This window comes from Struthio camelus, chromosome 7 (assembly GCF_040807025.1).
Source record: "Struthio camelus isolate bStrCam1 chromosome 7, bStrCam1.hap1, whole genome shotgun sequence".
NCBI lineage: Eukaryota > Metazoa > Chordata > Aves > Struthioniformes > Struthionidae > Struthio > Struthio camelus.
The window spans coordinates 21,766,444-21,790,860 of NC_090948.1; the positions used below are offsets into that span (position 1 = coordinate 21,766,444).

The 24,417-nt window shown below is 43.7% G+C and overlaps 1 protein-coding gene across 17 annotated transcripts in view; it reads left to right on the forward strand.

Annotated features, from left to right (window-relative positions):
• The window catches only part of ARHGAP22 (Rho GTPase activating protein 22), a 176,562-nt gene that overhangs the window by 98,014 nt on the left and 54,131 nt on the right, over positions 1 to 24,417 (forward strand). The window contains exon 1 of one of the 17 annotated variants that reach the window (XM_009677861.2): positions 12,996 to 13,267. The exons of the other annotated variants lie outside the window; for them this stretch is intronic. Within the exon in view, the coding sequence (XP_009676156.2) occupies positions 13,216 to 13,267 (52 nt within the window). The 5' untranslated portion in view covers positions 12,996 to 13,215. Of the gene's footprint in view, positions 1 to 12,995; positions 13,268 to 24,417 lie in introns of those variants that run through there. 17 annotated transcript variants of the gene reach the window in all.

Here is a 24,417-nt window from a genome sequence, read left to right on the forward strand (position 1 = left end):
TTTGTTTGCATTAAAATATAACACCTCAAGTACAGCTAAGACTAGAGCCTCCCTCATATTTTTGTGTATTATAGAGATTGAACCTGTACTGAAGAGTTGGCAGACTGAGTCTGTTTCAAGAATACTATGATTTTAGAGTTCCTAGTACCAAAGATGCAGCCCTGTGATAGAAAGCACTGTTCTGATTGGAATTAATTTTGAGGTTTCACTTTTTTGTTTTGTGTGTGTGTGTGTGTTTTTTTTTAAGTACCAAAACAAAAAAAAAACCCAACTACCAAATCTCCCAAGGCTTTATACCAGCAAACTTTATTTCATATTTAGGTATGGCCTGCTTATATCTTTCCAGTTTTTTATTGGATTAGGTAGCTCTTCTCCTGCAGCTGGCACAAAGCTGATGTAAACTCACTGTTGTGTGCTCTGGCTAATTTGACAGAAATGTGATTGGGTCCGTGCCTGATCTAGCTCAGTCATGCCCTGTTGAGAGATTTGGTAGCTTACAGATCCAGTGTAAATTATTTTGGAACCTCTGCCATATTAGGCGAGACAGAAATAAGAAGCTGTCCTCTTCTGCATTTCACATATGGGGAGCTAAGGCAAAGGGAACAAAACTGTGTTCCAGTTCAGTGTTTTACTTGCAGAACTGGCCTTCCTTTCTGACCCTGCTGTTGGCTATTGTGCATCACTTCTCAAGCTCAGTGCTTTGTATGTTGTACTAATGCCTTCTTGAAGGGCCTTTCTGATAGTTTTGTGTCCCTTGGACAGCATTAAGATTCAAAGAAGTTTGAGTTACTGGGGAAAGGAATTTGGGAGCCATGGGATATGATGCTCAACTAAACTCCAGATGTGTTGCCCCTGCTGCATTTCTTTCTTTTGCTGATTTTATAATCTCATCATAGCATTCCAGCCCATTTTGTGGGGCATACTTTGCTCTTTATAAACTAGCACTGTCTCTGGGATTCAGCATGCTTACCATCTTGTTGTTGTTTAGTGATTTGTCTGCTTTCAATTTTTTTTTTGTATTTTTTTGCTTGGAAGAGAGCTCTAGTTCAGGCCAGTAATTACATGGGTCGTTCCTTTTTTGCTCACATGTGAAATATAGAGCATTTATTAGGCTTTAGCTGGAAATACTGCAGTTAATGGGAATGCAAGCTTGCAAGTGTCCAGAAGAACTGACTCTATTGCAAAGGAGAATCGGGATTGATAGTATAAGGTCTAGTACCAAGTACTGGGTCTATCGAGCAAACCAGTGCTATGTGTGCACAGATCGTTATGGCAAAATCAAGAAGCCCAATGATAATGATCACAAGTATTGTGCTAGGCCCTGCAGGCCCCATCAGCGATCCTAGCACTGTACTGTCAGACCCTGCAGTGGGCCAAGTGCCAGGTTGGTCACCCAGAGTTCCCAGGCTAGGAATTAGCCACCACTCATAGAAGTCTGGGGAAAAGGGCTGAGGAAAAAACTAGTGCTTTAGGGGACAGCAGGAAAGAACTGAGAGCTAGTTCAGATGGGATGACAGATGAGAAAGCTTTATTTCCTGCTTACGTGAGCATCTCTTAATGATCAGTCACAGAGATGGTCTCCCTTCGGCAGCCCCCGTGCCCCTCCCCGGTGGTCCTTGACAGATTTTTAGCAAAATCACTTGACTCTTTCCTGCTAGAGCCGAAGAATTCAGGCAGTGGTCAGGGCCAGGCGGGGCACTGGGTCCGTCTCAGGCCAAGTGGCCCGTACTGCCTAGGCTGAGCCAGCTGCTCTGTGTCCCGCAGGCGCCTGGTAGGAAGAATCCCATTCAGAGCAGTTATGTTTTGGCAAAGTTACAGGCAACTGAAAGGAGTCTTACAATGGATAATGCTGGGCAGCCATAGGAGAAAGCAATGTTCCGAGCTCTGCTAGCACAAACTGCTGCATTTAAGCAGTGCAGTTGCACAGAGAAATTCAGGCAATGTCAGTGCTGTGGACACAGCTTCAGGAGATGGGGCTAAACAGCGGCTTCTGTAATGGCTCTTGTAGTTGATGGAATAATGGCCATGAGTAGTGGATATAGGTGGTGCACCGTGATACAGCTGTTCTGCACTGTCAGCTGCTGCACAGCATCCTGTTCTATGTGCGTCAAGATAGGAAATGTTTGCAGCAGTCAAAAACTGAAGCGGTCTCAGCTAATGTACTACTTGCTGTTGCTCTAGTTAGCATGTCAAGAAAGATCTAAGGAGATAAGATGACTCTAGAAATTGTTCTCACACTGCCTGGTTGCAGCAGCATGTTCAGCGCTCCCAAAAATAGCCAGCTGTGGCTCAGAGCCATGAATGGCAGGACTGAAAATGCAAACATCTTAAGGCTCTTCTATGAAGCCGTAAGCAGCTTCTACACTGTAAGCATTTACTGGAGAAATGGGGAAGAAAAAGCAAAGCAAAGAATTTAGATGAAGAGGAAATCTCCTGCTTCCTCTCTCCACCTCAGTACCCTCAAGATGCTGATATTTTGGGGAAGATCATCAAACCCTGCTAGGGAGTCATCAAGGAAACAGTGCCCGCTTCTATCGAGGGTCTGACTTCTCCAGTGAGAACAGATTAGTCATCATCACTCTACTATTAGTATTGAATACCAGAAGCTTTTTCTGCATTCATTATGCATATTGGGAACTGTTTCAGTTCCTCTTCCAGTTGCATCCTGTCCTGAGAATACAACATCTAAATGAGAAAATGGCAAATCTGAAAGTAATGTAGAATAGTGTAAAGCAAAAGTGGCATTTAGGAGGGCATACTGTAAAAGAAAAAAGAGGTACCTGAGTTCCAGATGCTGCTTTGCACGCTTTTTCAGAGTCTGGTGCTCAACAGGCAAAATGAGCGTAACGCTGCTGACTTAGTAGAGTTGTGCTACCTAGAAAGATGTGTTTGTAAGGGGCTGACCTCTTTCATCTGTAAATTTACAATTGGAGCCCTGAGTTTTGTGCCCCAGACCTGACCTGAATCCAGGAGCAGCATGTCTTTCTGTGATGCAACATGACATGACTGGAGATTTGATGGCAGCTTCAAAATCATTTAAAAAATGGCATGTTGTATTGAAATCGCCATCAAAGAACCTTCAGTTATGCAGTCGGAGATGTTTTCTCTCTGGTAGTGAATGTAGTAACCCATTTCCCAGGGTCATCTGTGCATTTTTACTCAACAGACGTATGCCCTCAAGTAGAATAGATTTAGGGCCTTGGTCACCCTCTTGAGCTCCCCTACTCTTTTGCAACAGCCCTCAAAAGGAACACACCAAAATTAGAAGGGTAACAAGGATAGTTTCACGTGTATGGATGCCTTTTGTGCAGGAAGAAACTACCTAGACCATGAAAAGAGATGACTGAGAGGTGGTTAATGTAGAAATATATGTAACTGTCAATGATGTGTACAAAATGAATAGAGAGCAATTATTCAAGACTTCTCATAACACAGTAATTAAGATCACTTGATTAGACTTCAGGTTTAAAGTGAACAAAAGGACTTTTTTTCAGGCAGTCATAATTAAATTGCAAAGCTCGTTCCCATCGGTTATTTTGGAAGCTAAAAACATAAATGGCTTCAGAAGAGGATTAGGCATTCATGGGGAAACAAGTCTGTCAGTAGGTGTTATATAAGCAAATATACACGCACATGTATTACATGCATCAACAAAAACATCGCTCTCTACTTTCCCTGATTCTGTGCTTTTCCCTTATACATCCACAACTGGTCAACTTTGATCTGACCCGATATGGCTCTTCTGTTTTATGGCTTTATTTCTTTGTTTTAACTGAAGTCTTAAGTTTGGTGTACAATGTCATCAAAACTTTAGGTTGTGGGATGTATAGCACATATCCTGAACTAACAGTCTGGTTGCCCCTGATGCTGGAGGTTCAAGGTGATCTAGACTGGGTCTGGTCTTCCAGTAGGTTAGACAAACCCGTGGTATCCGGCCCTTCTGAGTGGGCTCTGTATAGCCTAGCGTGTGGCTTTGGAGTGCCTCCCTGCTCAAGCCCTTTTTGTAACTGCATTATAGTCCATTATATGCTTGGCATAAGTTGTTGATGCCGTTTTACCAAATCTGATCAATAATGAATTCTCTGTCTAAGTATGTCATTCTCGGTCTTTGATGGAACACAGTGATGGAAAAGCATCAGTTTTTAGCAGCTGCAGGGAGCAAATGTCCCTGCTGCAGAGTGGAGTGTTGATGTCTGTAACGGTGCAGCTTGGAGTGTCGGGGCTAAGCATGTTACCTGGATGTTTGTGTGCAAGTGATCAGCAACAAATCATCTTAATTTGTTAGATGTAGATATTTGCATCACATTCACGCATTTCAGAGTTAACGTCTCAGTTCCTGGGTCTTCAAACTATAGGTTCAGGTTGCTTTGTAGCTTTGGGTAAGTGTCACTGCTTTTGAGTCCAGGTGTGTCGGGATGGTTTTCTGCAATGTAATGGGAGCGAGAGACTTGGAGGAGTCAGTGTGCAGTTTGAAGCAAAGAGATTATGAATTCACATGTACATCAATCCCTACAACTACCCTATCCAATGTGAAAGGTGAGGAGACTGTTTCACTCCCTAGAGGTGAAGGAGTAAAGCAAAATAAGGAAAACCCAGACTAGTTATGCCTCTGGACCTGTTTGCACTAAAAGAATGACTAGGATGTTGACAGTCCTTATCAATGAAGCTAGCAGTGTGAAAAGTTTAGCTGGTAGCTGTTGATGGATTGCAATAGTTCACCTCGCAGCACAGTGCAAACGTCTCCTGCTCTCTGTCTCATGCTCTGCAGGGAAAGGGGCTGTTTGAGCCCCTTTAGCCCTGTCAGTTGCAGGGCCATTCCTGAACGGAGGTGAACTTTTAGGGCTCGAACCAGAGACCACTGAGAAAAGAAGCCGTCGTTTTTTGGACTTGCCTACATTCTTACTAGGAAAATAATGATCTCGGGGGAGGAAATCTGGGAAAAGATACTGGTTTAGACTTCCTAGAGAAAATCGAACAGAGAAGCTCAAATCAGCTTTTAGATGAAAAACACACTAGTAAAAAAGGTGAAATATTTTGCGCAAATTGAAATATTTTCAAAGTCTTTAATTTGTGCTGAATTCACAAACTGTTCTGGTCTCTATGAAATAACTTTTTTTTTGCTGACTTTGACTTTCTTCTGGTTCTGTTCTGTTGTGGAGATACGTTCCTGTGGATAGCTGTATAGTTAAATTGCTCTAGTTGCACTAGTCTGAAGCCTGGTATATGTTACATGTTCCAGTATTGGTCAGATGTGAAAACGGATGTGGTCTCTGGTCAACAGTTTTGTTAGCACAAAAGCTCTGTCAACACAGTTATATATCAGTTATCAGTCCTCACATGAGGTTTTTTGCTCAGTGTGAGCTACAGGATAGGTTGTGACAGTAAATCTGCAACTTCATTAGTCTAAGCTGTATACATACAAGACTGCTGCTTCTGCCTATGTACAGGAATCCGTCCAGCATCACTGGGAAAGAGCTCCTGGTATAAATGTAGCTCTGAACTCAGTTACTGGGCCCAAGACTCTCAGCTGCAGTTGTGTAGAGGAAAGAAATGGGGCCAGATCTGAAGCTGAAGATAAGTGAGGAAGGGTTTGCTGATATTGTTAGAGCTGACTGACTTCCACCTGCTGAGAATTTGGCCCAATATCATGACTGTGTTTATTTGCCCTGCTGCGCCTTAAAATAAGAGCAGCTTTTGTTTGACTGAATCAGACTGTGATCTAGTTAGAACAGTTACTGTCATAATCCTCTCTTCTGAAGAGAGGGTGTTTACCTGCTGTCAGCTCTGGAAGAGAGAAAGGGAAAATGGAAAATTAGCTATTGAGTTACTACTCTGAGGAAGAATCATCCAGATGGATCCTGGCCTAAGCTCAAAATGAAAGGAGTGCAGGTCTCAGATGAGCAGCAATGCAACCCTTAAAGAAGGTAGATCCTTGGTTTAGGAGTCTTCTGGGCACTTGCACTGTTTGTTTCCTCTTTCTCTTACATGAAAGAGAAATATGGTGCAGTCCCTCTGTCTGTCTCCCACCCAATGGAGGGAAGTGAAAAGACAAATACTGAAGTCTAGTGTCTTGACACTTCAGCCTGACTGTTGCCTAGAATTCAACTTCCTTTAGAAGCCAGTGAATTACCAAGGCAAAAGTAATGTACTTCAATTAGCTCAAGAAGACTCTGTTTACCCATGTGCTTGGAGCATAGCTCACAACACCCGAGGAAACGGGAAGAAATTGTAATTAAAGCCTTTCTCATTACTGTTGCCTGTGGCTTTCATCCTCTTGATCGCAAACATGAGACATTGCAGTTGTGGCTCTCGGTTTACTGGTGGTGTGAGGATACAGTGAGCAGCTGCGCACTGCTGGAGGTTATTGTCTGGTACTGCAGGCTAAAGACACCCCACAGAACCTGGTGCTGCTTGCTTATATTGCATGTGTGTCTCTGATGTCTGTTCAGCTCCCATGTCCCCGTCCTCATCTGAATCTTCATTATCCTGTTTGGGAGGAGAGCACAGATAACTGTGCTCGACATCTTTTTGCCAGGAGGAGGAGGAGCAAGATTGCACCTATTTCTGGTGCTGAGGAAGTAAGCAAAAGTTCCTTCCGGGGTTTACTATGATTTACCTCATTCTCTTTAACACACTGCCTGTTGCTAAAAGCCATGCTTTGCCTTCAGTTCCAGCAGTAAAAATGTGTCATTGAATCAGTTAGTTGTATTGAAATCTCTTAACAAGGCACTGTAGTTTTACCACTTTGTCCCATTCTGCTTCCTTAGTGCCACAGATACACTTCTGTCCCTGTTTTAGTTGAGGTACCAACATTCATTTCTAAAATGAATTAGGCAAAATGTAGTAAGGCCATTGGGGCCTCCCAGTCAGAGCATTCTGAGCTTTCTTCCTTTGGACAAAGGCTCCTGGGGCTGCAAGCCAGCCCGTGGCCTTGGGAATAGTAGCTCTACACAGAGTTTGAAGAGACGGTCACAGACCCCTTGGTTTTTACATCACGTTCCCTTGGGAGGACACGTGTCTCTGTCGCAGAGTTAATTCTTACTCAAGGTTGTCTCAAATTGTATACAGATGAGGGCAACATCCTTGTTGTAAAATTATGATACTTCCAACCCACTGTGCTGGCCTGCCTTCAATTGTGGGGTCTGCTCTAAGCTGTGGTGAGTAGCCTGCTGCTATTCACTAAGGAGCGTATTTCCCTCATAAATCCCATAGAATCAGTCATATAGAGATAGAGGTTACTGCAGTTTGTAGAACCATGAGACTCGCTCTCAACTAATGGAGTTGCAGTAACTTGAGGATGGCTGGACACTGTGTCCAAGACATGAGCTGGACTAATCTAGGCCGAGGAGTGAGGAGGGGAAACAACCTTTCTTAGTCAGGCGTATTAACAAGGGAACTGTGATCTTTGGTCTTGACCATTCAGAAAATCTGGATCGACTCTCTTGGAGCTTTTCCTTTATGAAGGCTATTTCAGGGTCCTGGCCTCGTTGCCCAGATGGAAGAAACACTGAGGACTGAATTCCCATGCTGTGTCTCATTATGCACGTTCTTCTCCCATTAAAAATCCTTATTCTGAGAACCATGATTATGTGAAATTTGCAGTTTTCATTAATAAAAAGTTTGTACTGTTTATAGATTTAAAATAAGCTGGAAAACAGGATCTGTAAAGTCTCAGAAAACCAGAAGATAAATTATAATGAAAAATTCCTGTAGATTTGAAGCCAGTCTCATGATTTTGGGGAGCTGATTCAGAATTTGTTAATGCCTGGGGTGGTAATGATTCAGAAGCCAGATTCTTTGCAGAGCTGGTTGGCAAACGAAAGTTTCTGTTCCTTTAGAAACATGTCATTTAAAAATGAATCAAGATAAAAATGCCTTCTGGAAACTGGAAACTTTGTGAACTTTACACTCCGTCTTAATCTTTTGTATCGGAGTCTTTCAACACAACACCCCCTTCAGCTTAGGAAGCCCTTGTGAGCAGAATAAAGAAAAACAGAGATATACCAGGGAAATGGTGCCTACTTCTCCTCCTCCTCTGCTTTTTAAACTTGAAGAAAAAAAGTAGGCCAAATTCTGTAGTCAGCATGCAGGTAAATTCCCATCAACTTCAGCGGGAGACTTGGCTCAGCGAGAAATACAGGAGATAGATAGGCTAAAGTTTGCATTCTGTTTTTTAGGAAGTTGATATTGCATATTCACACACTAAAGCCACAGGGCTTTGCAAAGGTGGCCAGTGGAGCAATGAAATCCCTCTAACTCAGTGGGCTTCTGGCATTAATTTCTGCAAATCCTTTCTTCCCTGGAATGTGTTTGCTTGAACGTGACTTTAGCAATACAGCCTGTGCTGTGTGAATATAGCCATAGTGCAGGCATAAACTGTGCAGCTCTTAAAACACACTCTTGCTATGAGACACATGAAGGGTCTTAGTGGTTCTGCAACTGAATCATACCTAGCCCATCAGTGAGTGCCTTAATGAAGCCCTAGTATGTTAATATTACTGCTGCAAAAATAAGCTGTAAAGTTATAGGCAGCTGTGCTAACTAGCTACAAGTGTTTCAAAGCCCAGGCATGAGCTCTGCTTGGCTATCCTGGCCATAGTTAATGATGGCAAGTATGCTGGAAAAATAATTACTGCGCTTGCTTTTAGAGACAATTGCTTGCTCAAGGCAAGTGAGGGGGTGGGATTTATGTGACTATAGTAAAGATATGTAGATGGCATCTTCCCAGAAGAATATTGTAGCCACAGGATCTTTTTAATTGACCTGAAATTCCTTTTTTCTGTAGCTACAGTTTTTTTTATGTGGTCACAGACTAAAATGACCCTACTTGTTTTAGCACAGGCTGAGTTTTAAACCGCTGAAAGGAGAAAAACACAGCTCTTATCAGCCCAGTCAGCAAAATACAGAAATCATGTGCTGATCACTTGGCATGATGAGAAGTCTTTGTGAGCGAGGACCCTGCGTGCGTGCTCCTTCCATTGGACAAAATACAAGCTGGAGGTATGGCGGCAGGCTGGGGCGAGCCTTACTGAAGTCAACTGGGATCCGTCCTGTGTCTGGGCTCACATAGCGCAGCGGCTTTTGCCCAGCATGTGGCCATTATCCCTGTACTCTGACAGGCGCCTGCTCATTTAATACATCAGTCTGCAGAGGCTCGATCCCCTTCCAACCTCAGTCTCGGAGGCTGGGGAGGGAGTGCCTGCTCCTCCATCCTGGCCGCCCTTGACACAGCGTATTGCTGGGTGATGGAGGGCAGCTGCTCCACCTTCCGTTCCTCCTCCTCCTTCTCTACCAGTCCCTGGCATCCCTTGCACTGGAAGGTTATGAGAGCCGTGTAATCTTACTGCGCAAGCAGTTATCAAATGTTAAAGCAGTAAGGTAGAGTCTCCCTGCCTTCTCTTTTTGAGTTTTATGTTAGCCTTGCTCAGGTGGGAAATAACAGCAGAAAGTCCCCCAAGGCGTAATTCATTGGAAAATTCCAACATATGGCCACAACTAATTGCCTTTAATAGAAAGCAGCAATGTTCGTGTCTGTCGTTGGTCACTTCTCTTTTCCTCTAAGGCAGTGAAATCCTCTTGTGCCACAGTAGAGGGAAAAGGAGCCAAAAATCCATATTCGGATCAATCACGTACATTCAGAAAATCCTCACTCTATCCAATACTCTGTTTTGTCTTGTGATGGTTGTAAGTCTCAACCCCTTTCTCCAGCTCCCATCTGTAAAACAGGGGAGATGTTACTTTCTTGGTAAAGCGTTTTGAAACCTCATGCTGAAACTTATTACAGAAGATTCAGTATTAAGAGTCTTGGGTGCTTTTCTTTGCTTTAGTCAGTCTGCTAGTAACAGCAGACTGATTAACAGCATATGCTGCAGTTGGTCTCCGTTTGTGAAATGGGGTCTGAAGCTGGAGGGTTTGGGGCTAACGGAGAAGGGGCCTGATGAGTCTGTATAGATGTGTCTTTGGAGTGATGACATATAGCAGAAAGATGCTTCGGTTTTGTGCGATCCTACTTAACCTAGTCCTTTCTAAAAGCATTATTAAAGGAAGCAGACTTTCGACTGAGTGAATGATAGGTTTGGGGGTGTGGATCCAATTCAGTCTATTCTTGGTGTCTGCAAATTCATCAGGATAGAGATTCTGACCTGATCTCTGTCCTTTCAGATAGCTGATTAAGCAAAGTTATGCCAGAGCAACAGAAATACCAGAGGGTGAAGAATAAACAGTTCCTCCATCATGAGAAGGCAAGCCTTAGGGTCCCTCAAAATAGGCTGAAGCAATAGGGGTGGAGAATGGAAGAGAAAGAGCCTGTGTTTTACTGCCCTGGATTAGAGAGAGAAATGGTTTTTTGCATGGGTCCAAAGTTCTCCTTGTAATCGTAAGCCTAGGAGGAGGGCAACCTCTGCTTTTAGCCCCAGGGGCAGAGGGAGTTGGAAATGAAGCAGAATATAGGGACTGGAGCTAAAAGCAGTAGGTCTGTATGCAAGGTCACCAAAGGGCCAGATTCTTAGGCAGCTGGAAGGGATTGCTGCATTGGTCTGTTTGACACTGTGTTAAACTGGCAGAGAAAGCAATTCCCTTGCGCTGCTGTGGTTTTCCTGGGTATTTTTTTTTAACTTACTGTGAGCAAAAAAGGCAGACTTACCTCAGCAGAAACTCCTGCCTGGCATGTCGTTGTGTGGGGAACATGTCTGTTCAAAAAAGGGGCAAAGAGGAAGCTAAGGAACGAGGGGAAGTTCCAGAGGCTGTTCGGGCTTTATATCCTTCCCCATGTCCCACACAGGGGCAGCAGGGAGGAAGAGGTGACAGGAGGTTCAAGGATGAGCTCTGTTAAGGAACTGCCCAGTTTCTCCTTTGAAATAACCATATTCTAGTATAAATATTTGGGGGTTTTTTTGTAAGGAAAGAGTGGTGGTGCAGCAAAGCCCCCCAAATGTTTCCAGCCATCCACGGAAAGATTTGCCTGGCTATAATTGTGTTAGATCTGGGAGAAAGCTTGTCTTCTCTTAGAAAAGACAGAGGATTAGGATCCAGCATTGCTTCCAGATTAAATATAGTGTAAACAGACTTTAGTTTGGTTCCTTCCCTACTCACGCATCATGGTGTCCCTCAGTCTGTGGGGAGAGATGCGTGCTACGGTTACGTAAAATCTGGTTATGAACAACACAGGTGTAATAGGATGCACGTGCATAACACATGCAGGATTTTTCATCTTCTGAAGCGGAAGTTTTTGGGCTACCTCCAGTGGCAGGACAATAACTAGTTTGGTTCCCTCATCAAAGATCATGTGAACTTTCCAAGTCCAGCCCTCCACCTGCTTCACAGGTGGTAATTTTCTGTGTGGCTGTCTCAGAAGGATTCTTTCTTCACCTCTTTCCTTTCTGATATTCCCCTCTACTCCTTATTGTGTTTAAGTACCCTTTAGCGCCAGAGGTTAACACAAGTAAAATAAACATGAGCTTAGCTTGAAGTTTGCTATGAAAGAGTTGCTTGTGTGTCTGAAAACTTGTCAGTTGATTTCCGAAGCGCATCACTTGTCTAATAAAAAAAACAGAGGCTCAGTTCATTTGGTAGGGTGGTACAGATGCAGCAGCAACGGCATCCTATTGAGCATGACAGGATTTCTGAAGACTAGAGTATGGTAAAGTTTTTCAGATTCAGTCACTGAACGGAGTTTCCTTGAGCACGAAACCTGGTTTTCTTGAATATTTATGTGCTGAAAACAAATGATTCAAGGAAAATCCCTATTACTCACTCTCTGCCTTGTAGAGAGTTATACAGTCTTTATCATAGACTTAAAGAAGAGCAATAGCTTCATTCAGATCTTTTGCTAGTCTAGATAACTGACTGCAAATCCAATCAGTTATGCAATAGGTTAATAAGGTTATTCCTTTCAGGTAACAGGTTTACTTGCATATCAACCTAGTGATGATTTGGTAGCATCACAAAGAGCGCAAGCAGTAAAAACCAAAAGCAGAAACACCCATGGGAATACTAAATCTTTGCTTTTACGTATTTTCCGTGGCAAGTCCCTGAGCTCTTAAAAGAGTGAGTTGCATCTCCTAATCATTACGTATAGGAAGACTTGAGGCACGGAGGAGCTGAAGTGCCATGCTCAAGGCTATATGGCCAAACTTCCAGAATCGTCCCTTGTAATGCAAGATTTGAAGTGGAAGGGGTTGCGTGCCGAAGTGATGCACTGCAGTTGAGTGAATTAGAGGTAGGTGACTGGGAGGAGGTCTGACAGGGATAAATTTACTTGCATTAAATGTAATACCCTTTCTACTTCCATAAAATTAGGACATCAAGTCAATGCCAAACCACCCTAAGTTTTTCAGAGAGGCAGGAGAAGTGACAAGAATAAGGTTGAATTTCCTGATCCCATCACCTTAGCTGACTAAAACCAAAAGATTTTTAGGTGGCCCTTGGTCAGTGTTTTTGGCACTCTGGGGAAAATAACTAGCCATAGTCATGGTACATGGTATGCGAAGCCCGTGGAGTTAAGCATTTGTTCTCTTAGTTCCCACTGCCCAGGAGCCTCCAAAATCTTTATAAAAATAATCACAGCATGCCACTGAGGTATGGTAGTATTGTCACCCCATTTGAAGGACAGGGGAACTGAGGTATGGTGTACTGGAGTGAGAGGGAGCCAACTTTCGAGACTATCTGGACTCAAAATCTCCTGATGTATTCTTTAACTGCTTAGCAAGGCATCCTTTTTCAAAAGTGCATAAGAACAAAGTTAGGGGATAGCCCAGTAATAAGACGTAGGAGGTTTATAACGATACGTTTCCCGCTCTAGACAAGAACTGGTTAATAGAGTCAGGTTTTTTTTTACGTTTTTTCAGACCTGATGGGATTTTTTCTTTCCTTTTCAATGTATTGCTAGTTGCTGTAGCAGCTGAGTAATGCAGAAGTTCTGCCTGAAAAAATGCTTCCTCCTTACGTGATACTGTACATATTGTCATGGAAATTGTCCTCATTTCCCCCGAGCACACTTTAAATAACTCGAACAGCAGTGCTAATGAGCAGAAAGATATCTGCAATCCCCACCGTGCAACTTGACATACTTTATCCGACTCTGAATTCCCCTTGCTCATCACTGAGCGTTTTAAAGATCTGGTATAATAATTTGCTTTCTCTCTTTGGTCCAGTCATTTTGCTCTTAGCACTTGGTAATAAAAGGTCAGCTTTGGCTGAAACCTTAGTATTGCAGCTATGCCGTTTTTTACTGCCAAATATCTTAAGAAAAGCAAGTGTCTCCGAAAGGGTAAGTCATTATATTTTTGGTGCATTTAATGTTGTCTGTTTTACTTTAAATCACGGTAAAGGATTTATTTTGAAATAACAAGCAGTGGGAAGGCGTCTATTCATACTGCCAGTGGGTTAGCACAGATGGTTTTATTATGCTGTTTTTATTTTTGGTTCAAGATACAGTGTATGTTATTATCTTGCATTTTACATTCAGTAAAGCCGACTAAGCGAGAGGATGTTTAACCCTTTAAATATGGAGCATATGTTCTGCACATAGGTGGAATTCCTAATGCAAAACAAAACAGCAAGAGAACCTCTGTGTGTATTTGTTTCTCTGTGTAAGTTAGGTAGGCAGCTGGGTAATGCTCTAGTATTTTTGTTTGTGCTGATAATTTTTTAAAATCTGTATTGAGATGATAACTTAAAACAAATAATACCATGCGAAGAAAAGCATGTTTCCTCTTAGTGTCTTTCCTATACAGGGAGACATGAGTGCATGATTCCACATGGATTTTTAGCTGGCTGCTGTGATGTTTGCTTGAGAATGGTTGTGTGGGCTTTTCCTGGCAATGTAATTGTTCTACCTCCAGGTAGTTATAAAACCCCTTTGCTTCTCGCATTATAAAAATTAACATTACTGTAAAATCCTAGTAGAGAAACACATTAAAAACACGTTCCCTGTATTTTTCTTGATTCATTGCTTGTGCCTTTATTGTGACATTTGTTACCTAGCCAGCAGTCCAAATGTGGGTTTTGCATAGAAGAGAACGGCAGTGATTTCTTGTAACTGGGACCTGCATAAATTCCAGGGGATCTGACTTGCGTACCTAGCTAAGCATTTATATCATGCATTTCCCTAATTCTTTACTTGAATAGAAATTGCTCCTAAGGCATATCTAGAAGGTGGAATTGTAGGTTTTCGCTGAAGGTTTAAAGTTGAAGAAAGGATACTGAACAAACGCGAATTTGCTTTTTTTAAACTAAATCTGTTTCCTACTGGGTTCTATTTAGAAGGGGATTGCACAGCAAGAGCTAACAGTTGTGGTGTGAGAATTAAGTCCGACTGACCCATGGAAAAGTGTGTGCATGTATGCAAATTTACAAAATCATTCAGAAAGTTTAAAGGATGGAATCATATCAAGAAAGTTTGTATTAGAGAGAGGGAGAAAAGATTGAGATTGATTCCTAATTTGCTTTTGTTAAGTTGTTTCTTAGTTTTGTTGTCTCTTATACATGTGCCACTCTAAAAGGGGGTGCAGGATAATTTTTGGTCCCCTCTTTCAGCTCATCTGCTGAGGCCACCTGGCTGACCAGTGTTTCCTTCCCCTATTGTATGGGTCCGAGGAGGAATGTCGCTCTAGACAGGCACCGATTAAAGGGGCCTTCCTTACCCGTGTATGAGGCAGGCATTGCAGGAGAGGGCTGATTCTGCTGCCAGGAAAGATGAAGACTACTCTGGCAGGTGCACCTGAAGATAGATTTGCTCAGCCTAGTGCCCTGATGGCTGTGGCGAGAGCAGGGTGTGTGTGTTCTGCTCAACGCCTGCCTGTTTGCTGGGAGATGCTCCTTGCCTCTCTGTGGTAAGATGCTGTGATTTGTTAGAGACGCAGTGGTCTCTTTAGGCTTGGAGCCCAACTTCAGACATCCAGTTTTAATCTGTCACAGTTTGAGGCTGGGGAGAAATTGCTCACTGCTCAATCACTTGCCCAATTGGGTGGTCCACATTGCTTCTGTGCTGCGACTTGGCATTCCCATCGTTGGGGGCAGAAGCCACGCTGGTGGGAGAGAAGAATAAGCTTCAGGATGCAGCTGATGGGGTATGAGCTGTGGCTGTAGGTCTAGCCCTGGTGGTGCTGCACGTATCAGGAGCTGTCGCCAGTGCCACAGTGGAGAGGCTGTGCTTTGACTGGTCCTGGAGCTCAGCCTTGGCTGAAAGGTTTGCATGTATAGGAAGAAAGCGAAGAGCAAGGAACAGTAGTTTGGTGTCCAGCCTATGGAAGGAAGAGGGGGCTAAGAAGTGACTATTTGCAAACCAGAATCAGCATGGCCGTAATCTGGGCTTTTAGAGATGGCCAAGTCAAGCTCAGCTAACAGCAACCTGTATACGTTCTCAACGAGCCATGGAAATCTTCAGCTAGCCAAACACCCCAAATAGCTTTTCCCTAAGAGCATCTTGCTGTTTTCTGGGCCTAAGAGAGCAGAGCTTGTTGCTTCTTTCAGCCTGTTTCTGCCAAAAACTTTCTGATCTGCAAAATCCGGCCAGCTGTTCAGAATACCTCCTGGTCTAAGCATGGTGCCGTCAGCAGGGCAAGGATCCGGCTCTGTTCAAGTGCCCATTTATCTCTGGGCTAACCCTCCTGTCCTCGCTTCTGGGACAAGGAAGTGCTGAGGCATAAGGGAGAACCGATGTTCCCAGGCAGGAAACGCTGAGGTAGTTGGGTGTCTCTGTGAACTGTTCAGCATCAGTCTGTCACTAATGTTGCTTTGAACAGGCTGAACTCCTGCCAGTTTTTGAGTCTCTTTCCATCCAGTTACTTGAGGCAATCCCTTTTAGCTCCCCTCCAGAAAGCTCTTCGTTTGCAGAGTTTTTACTGTGATCTAAGTAAGGAGGTTTCCGTTCTTCTCTCTAAGTAAATGTGGTTGTTAAAAAGCATTAAATGATTATGGGCTTAGCATCAAAAGTATGGTTGCATAAAAGCCATACTCGCCACAGGCTCCATTGGGTCTGTCCTTGCTTGCTGTTCTCCATGCCTCTGGACAAGGAAGGCGCAAGCCAGCAAGGGCAGTGATGTCTGTGTATGTTCTCTTTCCCACAGCTTTCAAGGGCCTAGGGACAGGAGCTGGGCTGTGGACAAGTTGAGGGCCAGTAATGTTGGTCCTATGGGAAAGAGAAGTCCCCAATTAACGCTCTTGATTCAGCCTTAATGAGGGAACTTGCCCAGATTAATACAGGAAGTGGGCAGCAGAGCTGGCAGCTGGGACTCGGTTCTCCAAGATCTTAAAGCCTGAAGTCCCAGGCAATGCAGGGTTTCACCTCTCAGCCATTTGGACAATTTAGTTCCAAGTTGTATCTGAAGACTGTTGCTCCCCAAGTGAGCTCTACTCTCACCATCCTCCACTTTCTCCCCTACCTGACGCCCAGAGCAGGCTGGGATACTTTTTAGATTAATTTGCTGTTTTTAGGGTGGCTGAGAGAGCTTTCAGGCACCCCTGGCATAAAACAGACAAGCCAAAGCATGATGTTCTCCCTTGCTGTATGTCTTCTGCTTTACAAGCAGTCGTGCCAGAGGGGATTTCCTGCAGGTCTCGTCTTGTGATGCATGCTTAGCCTACTCTGTGACCCTCTGGTGAAACCCACAGCAATGACAGATTCTGGACAGACACAAATAAGGGCTCCCTTATTTCCCCTGTCATCAGTTTTTAAGCACCTTAAGCAAACTTGTTACAGTTATCCCCTTCTCCCCCCCCCCCCCCCCCCAAAATAAGACATCAAAACCACAGAAACCATTTGTTACCTTCTCCAACCTGTCATTAAAACTCACTATTTTCTCATATGCCCTCCTACAATAATATTTCTGTCTTCCTTTGGCTATTCCCTGAGCACTGGCTCAACGGTACTCAAAACTGGGCTGTTAAATGTCATACAGTCAGAATTGTTTCTAATTTGGCAAGTCACCATTGATTTTTCACCTGTCCCTTGATTCTTGGAGGGCGGGGGGACAGGGACATGACTTTCGGCTCCTGTAAAGCCTTTTCCTTTTTAATTCAAAAACATTAATAATGCATGTTTTATTGCCAAGTGGTCCTTGCTTGGCTGCAGCTGTAAATTTACAGGACTTCAAAGCTGGATGATTAAGGAGCAGTTTTAGTTTGTTGCCAGACCAGCCAAACAATCTCAGCTTCAAAGGAGGGGGGTGGTGTTTAATGTTGTGCACTCGCTCTTTGTGTTCTGTAAATGGGGCTGCTGGGGAAAACGCCATGTGCAGCAGACAAGTGATACGGCTGCCACTCCAGGAGGGAGCCTGGTCACTGCTGCTCAGGGAGAGCAGCGCCCACGCAGCAACCTGAGGATCCCTCAAGGCTGCTGATAACGTTCCTTTCGCGTGACACTGAGCTCCAAGCCTTTCCCTCTGTGCTCCCTCTTGTCTGTGCCTGATTGCTTCCCTCCCGGGTGCACTCACACTCTCATTAGGGAAGGTGAGAGAAGCTGCCTCAGAGAAAAGGGAGTGCTCCATCCCTACTGTGCTGTGGCTTGAGGGGCATAGGGGCCAGGACTGGATACGGGGAGGGTACTCTGCACTTATGACAGTCACTTTGAAAAAAAGGCCCCGGTGATTTTGCTTTATGTTAATACTTTGGTCATTTGTACATCACCAGGTCATTTTAGTAGGCCTGAGGAGAAAAGCCTTACAGTGAGCCAGAAAAGGGGGCTGGATAACCATGTTGCTTCTTGAACCACTAAGCATGTTAGTTCTAGAACTGTTTTTCCCACTAGAAATCAATCTTAAAAACTCTGCAGATTAACTCATTCCATACCTTTGGGAAGCATCAAGGGGCAAATGTGTGGCAGTGACGTATTTGGGATCAAAGCAAGGAGTTTGGATAGAGGATGAGCCCGCAGGCAGCCCAGGTCCTGGCTATGTAGTCTGCTTCCTAGAGGAGTTGGAGCCTCCAGGAAGCAGTGTGCTGGACTCCATGGGCCTTGCAAACAGGAAAGGAGCTGGCAGGGCACCGCGGAGATGCGTTTGTCGCTTAGCAAATGACTTCCCTAGCCGTGTGGCTCTGGTGCAAACCACCTTCATCGGTGTTGCTAAAATCCAAGTGGAACTGGAGCTTTATCCAACGAGTATCTAGGCTTTTGTGGGATCCAGGCCGCTCTTTCCACAGGGCTCAGGGGCTCGCCTGCCAGAGAGGCCGGTGCTGCCAAGAAGCATAGTGCTTGAGAGGCAGAGTTGGCCAACACACCACTGTGCTTCTCAATGAGCCATGCGTATGCTGCTGAGAGGAGAGCGGTGACTTCAGCTGAGGCGTTAAAGCTCTCCAAGTGGAGGAGGAGCCAGGCAACCACTGGGAGCGCTGAACCAAGGAACAGCTTTTCAAGACACAATGCCCTCTCCCAATTTCTGATGTGATTTTCCCATTTCCAGTGCACTGCTTTGGTGAGTAAGTGGCCTGCTTTCCATCCTGTGCTGGAGGAGCAGTCTTCATGCTGTTCAGCTTGTTCTGTCTCGTTCCTCACATTATACTTTCTAGGTCTGGCAACTGCCTTTGCAGCTACACACGACAAACCTTACAGTGTTCCCAGCTTTATGAGAATCAATGTTTGATTAAACCAGGGTGCCTGGATGAGGTAGATCTTGTTTTAATTCCCAGCTCTGCTAGTCACTTGCCAATATCATACTAGAAATCATGTAGTCTCTTTGTATCTCAGTTCCCCACTGATATGTAGGAATTTCTCACTGTAGAATTTGAAGGCTATTTTTTTTTTAAATACAGAGAAAGCATTTTCCCAGTAATGCACTATTTAACCTTGCAAAGTCGTTTTAACCTCTCTGTGCCTGTTTCCTCTTGTTTAAAACTGAAACACTAATGTTTAGCTTTAAGTAACTAGCATATTCCAGCAATGCCGCATCTCTATGATTTCTTTTCACTTATTTGTTATTAGCTAATATTTGTTATTATAACACTATTTGTTATTCAGTTATAAACTGAAATTACTGCCATTTGCATATCCTTGTGATAAGTTTGTTAGTAATCATTGTGGTGTTAGTGTTCCTTACCCGAAAAGGGCAATCTAAGCTGTGTTGGATATTTTTAATTGGACAGATAAGTATCAAAATTGGGTTGCAACAAGCTGAGTCTTAGCATAGGGTGTGCAGCATGAAGAGTTCTTTTTACTGTCTGCCTTCTTCTGAGTCAGGCTTCACTCATCTTAAAACTTTAACTTGAACACCTGCAAACAGGAACACTTGAGGCTCAAAGATATTTAACTGTGCATATATAAATATATGTATATGCATGCAAGCTCTTAATAGTCATTTTTATTTAATGCTATCATGGTTAGGTGCCTAGGTCATCTAAGTTAAATTAAACAAGGGAAAAGAAGTATCAAGTCTCCTGTCTGGAAGGGTGGAGTAGCTATCTCTGTTCGGCAAGCACTTGGGGATTGGCTTCAGAGACCGAAGATCAAGTTCCCTCTCAGAAGAGGGACGTTTGCATTGTAAGGCAGTGACCAGACTGACAAAGCAATAGCTTGCTGTTATCTACATGTTCTCGCTTTCACACTGCGGACCATTTAAATAAAAACAATGGTAAAAGGCAGCTTACCGTGCCTTTAGTGCAAGGCCAGTGCAACTATCTGCAGTCACAAGCTGTGCTAGCTTCTAGCTCTGTTGTTATTTCTCCTCATTTTATGTTTGTATGGTCTGTTAGGGACTTTCAAACTTACCTGAGCCCTCTCTATAAAAACGCAGAAGGGAGGAGGAGGCAGTTGGCATCTTTCCCCCTCATCCCCTCTGTTCCCTGACTGGTGTTCAGACAAATCATAAAATCATCATTTTCTTTCCAGCCTTGCAAACCACTAACCCGAATGGTTCTTTCATTTCTAAGCTTTGTCCTCCTGCTCCCTGCATACCACAGCTTCTCTGCAGATACATAATTCATTATCTGGAAAGGCAGTCTTTTAATGTAATATTAAAGAGGCAGCAGCTCAGCAGGTGTCCTCAAGGTAAGGAAGGCAGCATAATGCTGGCAGCAGCTGCTGGCTTCAGGCTTATTGAAATTTCTTTGTTCTGAAGCAGAAGCTGGAAAGCTTTTTAAAACACCACATCATTGGCTGAGCAGATCCTGGTCTACTGGCTGTTATTCTGCCTTTGACCGTGAAGACAAACATTCCTATAACACATGCTGTCTGTGATGGCTGCCTTCAGTTCTGTGCTCTCGGAAGGGAGTAGGCTGAACAGAGGGAGAGAGCTCACAAGGAGAATGGACTTTTTCCTGCTCTAATTCTTCTCGGTGGACAGCTGGGCCAAATGTATCTGCAGGACAGGTCTACCGACATCAGCATTGTCAAAATGGGCTTTTTGCTCCTATAAACATAAAAATACCTGAATACATTGCCTATATAGAGCATTCCAAGCATTGCAGCTGGTATTCCACCAGTCTTACCCAAGCGCTAGATCTTTGTGGCCTAGTTAGATCTAATTTGTGTAGTTGATGCCACACTGGCAACCCTACCACAACTTGCAAGGCTTTAGAGTTCCTTGGGAAAAGAACTTCCTTGTCTATTTCTTTGTTTGGATGTCATTAAAATATACAGATGTGTGGATTTACCTAGAGTCTGTGAATCCTAAACAGATATGTGTAACTGCTCGTGGTAAACCTGCTGCCTCCTTTTGCCTGGTACTTGAATCTGAAATTAGGGAAAGTTCAGTCTCTGACTTATATGGCTTCCAGGTTCTATACTGAGACTTTCCAAAAGGTAATGTTTCTTGCTCTAGAGATAACTGCAGTCTAGTTACAGAGTTTGGCTTGCCAATGTTAAGCATCCATGCTGCAAATACTCTCTCAAGCCGGAAGAAAGTTGCCTGAACACACTTGGTTGCTAAACATGCCCACATGAGGCTTTAGGACTAGCGGGGCATGTTCCCATGGCTCTAAATGTCTCCTGAGCGCTTGTCTCCTTTCCATGCTCCTTTGTGGAAATTCTAGTTTGCCTTGTTAGAAAAGGGAGCTCTTCTGCTATGATTGTGATCTAGCTTTGATCAGCAGCCTTTGCTTGAAGCACAACAAAGACCTGTTTGGCTGTTGGCACTCTTGCAACTCTTGTTTTGGCTGATGTACGGCAAAAGTTGCTGCAAATAGCAAAAGAGCAAAAGATGATTTGGAGGACCTTCTGACAGTGCACTGAAGCCATTAGTAGGTGTCAGTGTGATTTGCTAAGAGACTGTGCAGGCTGCAGGCAGTATAGAGGAAAAGAGATTGCTGATCCAGGTTTTCAAATACCACGTTTTCCCCCCTCTTCTAACTGACTGTTCTCAAGAAAGCCTATCAGCAACAGAGCACTCAGACTACGGTGTCATGCAGATCTAGGAAGACCAGCAGAAGGCCAAGAATTTCTGCATGAAGAAGGTCACTTTACTGGAATTTACCCCAGGCCATGAGAATTGGGATGCGCAGAAGGCAAAGGCAGTACAAGTCCAGAAGCAGGTTGCTGTCGTCCAGAGAAGCTGGACAGCAGCAGGTCAGTGGCTAATTGCTTTGATATTGATGGGCTTTCTGTTCTGTGAGGATGGAAGTTGGCGAAGCAATGCTTGGGGGCAGTCCTACCATGTGTGATGGAAATTGTGAATAGTCCCAAAATACAAATGCGCTTTTACAGGCGGCCATCCTGAACTGTGCTGTGACCACTAATGATGTGCTCCTGAGCTTCACTATCTGACTCTACGGTGTAAAGGTGAATGTTAGCTGGCAGAAGAGACACTGCCTATGCACAGGCCTTTAGGCCTGTCCTGTAGGAGACCTACAGGCATCAAGAAAGGGGTGCTATGGAAGGGTACTTCTGTAGCATTCCAGTATGCAAAAATGGCAACAAGTGCTGCACTCAGGACTTCCTCTGGGAAACCTGTTGGGTCTCAGAGAAGAGCGTTTTGTGCAACTCTTCCCTGAATTTCGATGAGAACAAGTCCACTGGCTGAAGAGGTCTCTCAGGATGAGATATTGTTTACCTAGCAGTCTCTTTTCCTTTCTTGTTTAAATCATATCTAAATCAGCATGCTTTTGAAAAGTGGGGTTACAACTGCTGAAGGTTAACCACTTCAGAGAAACTTTTATGATCTTTCTGATAATGCCATTAACGGGGAGGAGAAAATTGTAATCGCATATGTGTGTCCATTGCCAGTGGGTAGAGAATTGGTTGTTTTAAGCATTGTCCTACTAGCAGCTCACTGGCAATTGTCCTAAGGCACAAAGAAATGAGACGCCTGCTTTTTGCACCAGCACAGCCTCAGTATCATTAGCCATCTGCATCTGTGTTCTGAGTGGCTGCAGTGCTTAGCCCAAGCAAAAAATATAAACTTTCTTTTTTGCTGAACAGCGTTGTTGCCACTGTGAAAAGTAGTAGTAGAAGTGATGTAGTATACACCATCAAGTTTAGAAGATTCATTGGTTAATCTATGAATAGCCAGATAAAACAGGAGGCTGCTATAAGAGTGCTATACTATGCAAACTATAGCAAGACCATAGACTTTGATCAGAATATTCTTGAACTCCTAGGTTTAAGTTTACATCAGTACTACTACCATCAACATTGTCTTGTCGTTAATATCAGCAAAGTTTTATTTTTCCAAGTTTGCCAACATTTTGCAAAGGGCTTACAGTACATATTCTTTTGTGTTTCAACCCCTTTCCTGCATTAATGGGACAAATGGCTTCATTTTTGTGAAAATGAAGTCAGCAAGTATTGAGTCCTTAATGATAGTCCATTTATTTGCTGCTGCCAAAATTGTGCTTGTAAAGCTTCAGTCACTTCACTGAAGAAAATAATGCTTGTAATTGGTTGGCTGGAATTTCTGTAGAACTCTGTGTTCAGTCTGCAAAAGGATCTGAGTCTTTACAGACTCAGCAAAAGGCCTGGTGGCTTCAGCTTAAGCTATAGCAGCTGATGGTTTCACCCTGATTCTACCTAGTTCAAAGTCCAGAGTGTTGGCTAGGATGGCAGGCATGTTCTCTTTTAAAAATACGGTGAGGGACTCTTTAATTTCATGGTGTAGTGTAGGTGCCGGGGAAGAAAATTTAGGCTTATGAGAGGTAAGGAGGAGGAAAAAACGGTTGCAGTGAGACTTATTTAGAAGGCATGAGAACCATTCCACTCCTACCAATGAGTGTTTTTGGAAAATGTGAGCACAACAGTGCTCCCAGAAGAATGTGCAAGCTGTATATTATCTTTCTAGCGTGGATTTGTCAAAGAAAAATGGATCTGATTTTGCCATTCTGATGCTGTGGTAACTAATTTCTCTTTAGGATTTAAGATCTCACTCTACTCTTGTCTTCAGTGTTAAAGAATTGTAAAAATATTTATGAGTTAGAAAATTGTTTGTGATTGCATGGTAATGCATAAAAATCATCCAGTCATTTTTATTCAGCTATTTCAAAGCATGAAAGATCATCGTCTGAGGTCAGGAAGAAATTTCCTCTCTTATAATAGCATGTAAATACAACCATAACTGGAGTATATAATTTGCTACATTGCTCAAAGTGTCTAATGCTTGTCATTTTGGAGAACCGCACTGAGCCGTATGGCCTGCTTTACACAGATGTGCTACTGCTTTATGAGAAAGTTTGTACGTACCCTTGGAATTTTTTTGTACCCTCAGATTCTTAGTTGCCTTGTTTTAGATGTGCCTCCTGCAATGTGCCTTGCAAGGGCAGGCACTCATGTTCCTCTAGCGGGATTGCCTCCGTGCAAGTGTGTGGTTTCTGCTGGGCTGAGAAAATTTCATTTCCTTTTAGTGCAGATCAGACAACAGTGAAATGATCGGTGGGACTTTGCTTAGTGCAGGCAGTTGCAGGCTACATAGCTCTTATATGCTGAGCTTCTTCTAACTTTTTAGATTTGAAATGACTTGGAAAAAGACTGCAAGGGTTGGCTTTCTGGAGTAGAAGAAAGGAGAAGGAGAAGGGAAAGTAGCCTCCTGTTGGTGCTAGGCAGTCTATGTAACACACAGAGGAAAAGGCTGTGCAACTTTTCCTTTCTCCCCTTTTGTCACCTCTGCTTCCCATCACCACCAGAGACTTCAGGTTTTGTTGCAGAGTTTTCCTCCTGTGAAGGGAAGAGATGGCTTGGGGGGGGGGGCATCTATAAAGAGGGACAGAAGTTGTCTTTTTATCGCTCTAAGAAAGACACTGCACAAAGTGAACTGCTCCCCGGGAGCTAGTGACCTGTACTGGACAGATTTTGAAAGGAAGAGTTTACGTGCTGTGTTTGCATGCACCTTAGCTCTGGAGCTCAGGTTTGTGCCAATGGAAGAAGCTGGACCACAAATATCCCTAGACTCCCAGCACCTTCAGATTCTTCTCCAGCAGGAACTTTCTTCCAGGGAGAAGCTAGTGCCAAGGTGCCAGATACCTGTCACTTGGCAGGCAAAACAGTTAGTGTCAGCAGTGGCT